Here is a 6,487-nt window from a genome sequence, read left to right on the forward strand (position 1 = left end):
CCAATTTTAACATTTGTATAAGTTTAAGGGTATAAGTGCAACTACCACCATATTTTAGGAGTGGATTTTATAATTTTTTCTTAACTTTAATAAATTGGTTAAATAATATGGTAGATGTTAAATTATAAATTTAGTTTCTATAGTTTGGAGAGAGTTATAATTTAAGCTTTAATGTGATAAAATGTCATAAGTAATCTCTATGAATTGATAAAATTATCATAGATATTCAATTTCATAAGATAAATTTTCTAGAAATTCTATGGACCAAATTTACAATTTAACCTATGATAAATTTTCTGTAAAAAATATATCTTTTACAATTTATAAAAAGATATCGCTAGCAACTACTTTATTTTTTAAAAAAAAAAAAAAAAAATCAACAATAAGATAGCAGAATTAATTTTAAGATTTATTAAAAGTATATAGATTAAAATTCAAAAGAAGGTTAAAAATAACTTGTATTCCCTAAATTTTTATAAATGTAATGATTTAGTTCCTGAACTTTGGTTTGTGACAATTTGATCTTTGTACTTTCAATTTTGCAATAATTTAGTCCCTAAACTTTACCATGTCAATAAGTTCTTATACTTTAAAATTTGTAACGACTTAGCTCATATTGCAGAAATTAATATTAAGATTTAATGAGATTTCTCGCATAAATAAATCTCTAAATTAATTAGAGATTCAATATTTTTATAAAATACAAAGTCTACATCATAAAATCATAAAATTAACATCTAATTTTGATGAATTTTTTTAAGTGAGAAACTAAATTGTTACAAATTTAAAAATAAAAGGATTAAATTGTTAAATGTTAAAGTTTAGGGACTACATTGTTACAAAATTAAAAATATGAGGATTAAATTGTTACAAACGAAAATTCAAAAATTAAGATCACTATTTGAATTTTTATTTTCGGTCTATAGACTTAATTTAAAGAAATATAAACAAAAAAATAAAATGATTATTGGAATCATAATTATTACTTTCATAAAGTTCGAAGGATGAAAATTATTTTTAAACAAAAAAACGACTAGAAAGGAACCAAACTTAAAATTGATGGAGTAAGTAACATGTTAGATTATTTTTTTTCGCTGACAGTAAAATCGAAATCTCCAATCTTAATTGAAAAAAACAATAAAATATTCCAACTTCAGATTCAAATTTTTAAAACTTCACTCCCAATTCCACTAAGAACCATCCTGTAACCTTCTTCTTCATCATCATCATCATCTTCTTCTTCTTCTTCTTCATCTTCATCCTTCCTCTGTTCTTTTATATATTAAGTTTTGTTCTTCTTTCTTAGATTCAAACCTCCATTTCTATCTCTGAATTTAAACAAGGAAAGTGAATTTATGGAAGTTTTGTTTCTTCCTTTTCTATATACCAATTCACCACTCTGCTTTTAATGCTCTACTCTCTCTCTCTCTCTCTCTCATCATCATCATCCTTTACAAATTCGAATCCTCTGTTCTGTCAATTCTCACTTCCTCTCTCTGAATTTTGAATTCTCTGTTCTTCGATTATGGCGTCGGCGTCCACTGATTCTTCTAATTGGACTCTCATATCGAAGCCTCCGCTTGAAAAACCTAAGTCCTTCATGCTCAAGGATTATCTTCTTGACGATTTGAGCTCTTGCTCCTCCAATGGCTTCCGATCATTTCCTCGCCGCCAATGCTGCACCACAACCGTCCGATTTCTCCTCGAAATCGATCTCAAAGTGAAAGATACTTCCCTAACTAAAAGATTCCTTCCTCGAACAACCTCCAGAAAAATCGCTCTCTCCACTATCTCCACTTTGCAAAGAGCTTCCGACGCTGTTCTCAGAGCCTTCAAGCAATTTCCATTACCTTCTTCACGTAAGTCGTTTTTGCCGAGGAGTATTTCGCGGAAATTGATTTCGAAAGCGTTCTGGAAGAAATCGGAAATCGTCGATCCAAATACTAGACGGTGGAAATCGTTTAAGGAATTTCTTGATGAGAAAGAACCGCCGTCATCTGACTTGAATCGCTCCGATTCTGCCGTCTGTACCGCCATTGCCGTCGCTGGAAGAAACTCGACCAGTAGTTGCAGTAATAGTATCAGTTGGACGGAGAGTGAATTTACATCGGAGATGATTCCGTCGTCTTCGAGCGGTAATTCCGAGAGTTGCAGCGAAAACGACGCCGTTAAGGACGATAAGGATTCACCTGGTAATCTCATTGGCAAAAGAGATGGCGTATCGTTCGGAAAAGATTCCATGGAGGACACAACTACCGCTCCGGCCGCCGCCGCCGCCGCCACCACCGGTTACCGGAAAGATATCGTTAAGGTCAGGATTTAGTTTCCAATCCCATGCTTCGCGTGCATTTGATAACCGCCTCTGATTGTTTTTCCATTCCATCTCCACCGTTCATTTTACAAACGACTTGGAAAAAAAAAAAAAAAACTCCAATTTAGATCTAAAATGTAAATTAAATTTGGTTTATTTTAAAATTTGAATTTCGTGAGAGAAATATATATATATTTAATTTTTTTCTTTCAGAAAAAGGGAAGCTATGATTTGAAATATTCGTAGAATTAAATTATAGTTGTGTAGATAAAATAATAGATAGAGAAAATACAGCTGGATTTTGAGAGTGTATTAATTTCACGTGTGGGGTATATATTGGGAAAAGTTAGAATACAAATCAGGGACACGTAATTAAATACATTTGAGTTCATCGAGGCCTACGATCTCGCCATGTGTCTCAAAGCAGCGGGATCTACGGCTGTCAAACCTGCGAGACCTTTTGATTTCATGGTACACGCGATACTAGATTGCGGCTTCATGTCTTTCTTAACATTTTGGTGATATTTACCATCATGCCATTCCAAGGAAAACTAGTGTCTAATATTATTGGTCTGTCATCTGCTGGCTTTCTTCTATGTGTCGGTAAGAAAATCATAGGGATTCTTTTATTTAAAATAATAATAATAAATATTGGAGATTTTGTTTTGGTTTCTTAAAATAATAAAAATAAAAATAAGAGCATTCCTAGTGGTCTGTTGTTGTGTTGAGAGCACACATTGAATTAATATTAATTTACAATTTTTGTCTGTTTTTTTGACATTTGTTATTTATAAATGTTATCTATTGTTGCATATGTCAATTAAGCTAATACATTTTTTTGTTTGTGTGTTTTAGAAAGGTATATTTTATATATATTTTTTGGAAGAGTATATTTTATAACTTTATTATTATTTTCCTTTTTTAGATATATGAGAATTTGCCTCTTAAGTAAATGAAAATCACTAACAAACAAGATTGTTTTAATGTCAATAATTTCCTTCATTAATAATTATTTTAAATGTGAAGAAAAGACTGAGAAACTTTAATAATGTAACCGCCCTAAGTATGCATGGGAAAATAATTTCATCTAACTTCTTTGTTAATAAACTTACTCGTAATATAATATGACTATATTATTTTCATTTTTTTAGTATAATAATTATAGAGATAGGGATCGAATATTTCGATCAAGGTAATTTCTATTACCGTTAATAACATACAATTTTGTAATATATATATATATATATAATTGACCATATTTTAATTTTGAAAATTTGTAATATGACTTCTAACACGGGAAGAATCATAAAAAAGATCGATTTTATTTGTTTAGTTAATGAAATAAAATCGTTTGTTTATTTCATATCGTAACAGCAATGGCAAAATGATGAAGAAAAGGAACAATTAAGTCCAGTTTCAGTGTTGGATTTTCCTTTCGAAGATGAAGATCAAGACATTTCCTCATCTTTCAACTGCAACATCAATCTTGTCGAAGGTCTCTCTCCTCTCTCTATATATAAGTCTTATAATTTATTATAAAGTTTTAATTTAATTCTTACCATAAAATGACCAAAGAAAATTTATTTATGACATGATACTCAATAAATTAGACAAATTTTACAGAAACTAAAGAAAACTAAAAAATTCCCCAGTTTCTTTTAAATTTGAAGAAGAAATTAAGAACTTCTCTTTCTGACATTTTTCTCCCTCTTAATTTCCATCCATTTACTAAAATATAATGTCACATTAAGATTATCATCACCCACATTTTATTTTTTTATTTCGACTAAATATTTGACTTTTTGGCTCATGATATATACCTTACATTGTTCAAGTTAAATCAATTTTGAACTTCAAAAAAAAAATTGAATAAATTCAAATAACATTAAAAAAAAAAAAATCAAATTATAAGTTTACTCCATGAACTTTAAATTTTTTGTTTATCTAATCCTTAAAGGCATTTGGTATGATGAAAATAGAATTGTATTTCATGTTTTTCAGACATGTGATTGGTAACAAATTTAAAATTAGATTATAATTTAAATAATTGTTTAAAATGTGTTAGATATGTTACATTTATAAATAAAAAATTAGTTGAAGTAATCCACTAATATTTAATTGACAATAAACAATTATTAATTTATTTATAAATATGATTTACGTTAAAAAAACTATATAATTATTATTTTGAAATATTATGCATTACATAACACATATCATATTTTTTAAAAAATTGAATTGAGTTTTTAACATGATATATTGTATTTGTAAATATTTTTATCTTTTTTTAATATAATTAAACATATTTACTAAATTTAGTGAATCTGAAAACATAAAACAGATTCTATGCTAAATAAGCTCTAAATTTTTCAAAATTATGAATTATTCTTCGAACATCTTTTTTTTTTTTTTAATTTTTTAATATACACATACACCTGCCAGATACAAAATTGAAAATTTAAATGGATTTATGAGAAATTCGTAAGACATTTATAAATAGTAATGGGCATTGTGATGATGACAGGCAAGAAGCAAAAACATAGAGAGAAGAGTAAGCGATTGGAGAAGGGAATGGAATTAGAGCCTGTAGACTTAAAGAAACGATTCACAGACATAAGTGTTATTGGTCAACATTTCACTTTAATAACTAAAAAGGAACACCAAATGGAAGAAAAGGCTTTCGAGTTCCTAAAGCTTCTGAAATCCACAACCAAATCAACAGAGAATCTGCTTCTCGATTTCTTCCACCAGAAACTCGAAGAACACGAAGCAACTGCAACTAATTCAGATTTTGATCAAGCACACCTTTTGAAATTCACCCAAAATTGGATCGATGGAGACGCCGGAGATATGATGGTAATGGGATGGGAGTCGCCGGAGGAACGGATTTTTTACATTAAAGATATGGAAGTCGCCGGAAAATGGACAAGTTTCGCCGGAGAAAAGGAGGAGTTAGTGGCGGAGTTTGAAGCTGAGGTTTGGATCTCTTTGTTTAATGATCTTTTAATTGACCTCTCCTTATAGCTTCTTTTAATTTTTTAGACAAAAACAAATGTAGCTAATTAACACCGAAATCGGTTTTGGGAAAATTTCTAGTACTACTGTTGTATTATTTGATAGCGTGTCAAATTAGAAAGGATAGTACTCGAAATTTTCCTATAAATTGTATTTCATAAATCTCTATGAAATTTCAATTTGTTTTTTCATTATTATTTTGATTTTTTCTCTAAATTTTATTTTATGGTTCTATTGTTAGGCATACATGTTTCGGATTAATTTTGAAATTATTAAAATCACTTTTGTCATGTTCAAAATAACTAAAAGAATTTAATATTTAATTTTATACTTTTAAATATAATTTTCATATCATCGAAATTAATTTTGAATCATTAAAAGTAATTTTCAAATTGCTCTTAACGAATCACTCATAAATATGTCCTTGTTCATATATTTGATTAAAACATATACTCGAACCAAAAAGTTTGAGAACATTTGATTTTTATATAGTTTAATCACAATGGGCAGTGGGTATTTTATATTATGTAATTGATAATTTGTAATGAGAATTTGATGGTAATTGATTTTTAGTATTGTTTGCTCCAAGGTGTAAAGAAAACTTGCCATTGAATTATAAGGAAAAGTTAAGCCATTTCTAACATTTTAGATAGACTTTTAACCTAAGGGAAAGAATCCTCTTTAGAAACATTCACAATACTCAAATCCATAAATATTGGGCATGGAATTTTATTTTTAAAGGCAATAATGGGCATGGATTTTTATTTGTTATTATTATTTTCTTTTTTAAGAAAAAGATGATAAAATTAAGACCAGCAGTGGCAAATTACTAGTTTTTGTTGATGGGCCTGAATTAGAGGGAATCCAAAAGCCCATGGGCATCAGGAAGCTCATGCCCAAACCCATTTTGTCAAATATATTATAAAAACAGGGACCATCTCAATAAAACACAATATATTTGTGCTTAAAATAAGCGTTGAGAAACTTTGGACGAATCACAAATTATTAAAATAACGAAATTATACATTATCAAATTTAGAATATCAAAAATATCAAAAGTCAGATAAAATAAACAGCCCGATAATGTCACGTGGCTTGGTCCAATTAGATTATAATATTTGGAAAAATTGATTTGATCCAATTGGATCATAATATTCGGAT

General features: G+C 28.8%; 1 protein-coding gene across 1 annotated transcript; it reads left to right on the forward strand.

Annotated features, from left to right (window-relative positions):
- The first annotated feature begins 1,192 nt into the window (after nucleotides 1-1,192).
- Nucleotides 1,193-5,523, forward strand: LOC120092443 (GAR2-like protein). The gene is made up of 3 exons (XM_039050531.2): nucleotides 1,193-2,311; nucleotides 3,686-3,806; nucleotides 4,836-5,523. Exons 1-3 carry the CDS (start codon nucleotides 1,526-1,528, stop codon nucleotides 5,333-5,335), a joined length of 1,407 nt encoding a protein of 468 aa, XP_038906459.1. The 5' UTR covers nucleotides 1,193-1,525; the 3' UTR covers nucleotides 5,336-5,523.
- The last annotated feature ends 964 nt before the right edge of the window (nucleotides 5,524-6,487 follow it).

Source organism: Benincasa hispida, chromosome 12 (assembly GCF_027475165.1).
Source record: "Benincasa hispida cultivar pf3 chromosome 12, pf3_genome.v1.1, whole genome shotgun sequence".
NCBI classification, from domain to species: domain Eukaryota; kingdom Viridiplantae; phylum Streptophyta; class Magnoliopsida; order Cucurbitales; family Cucurbitaceae; genus Benincasa; species Benincasa hispida.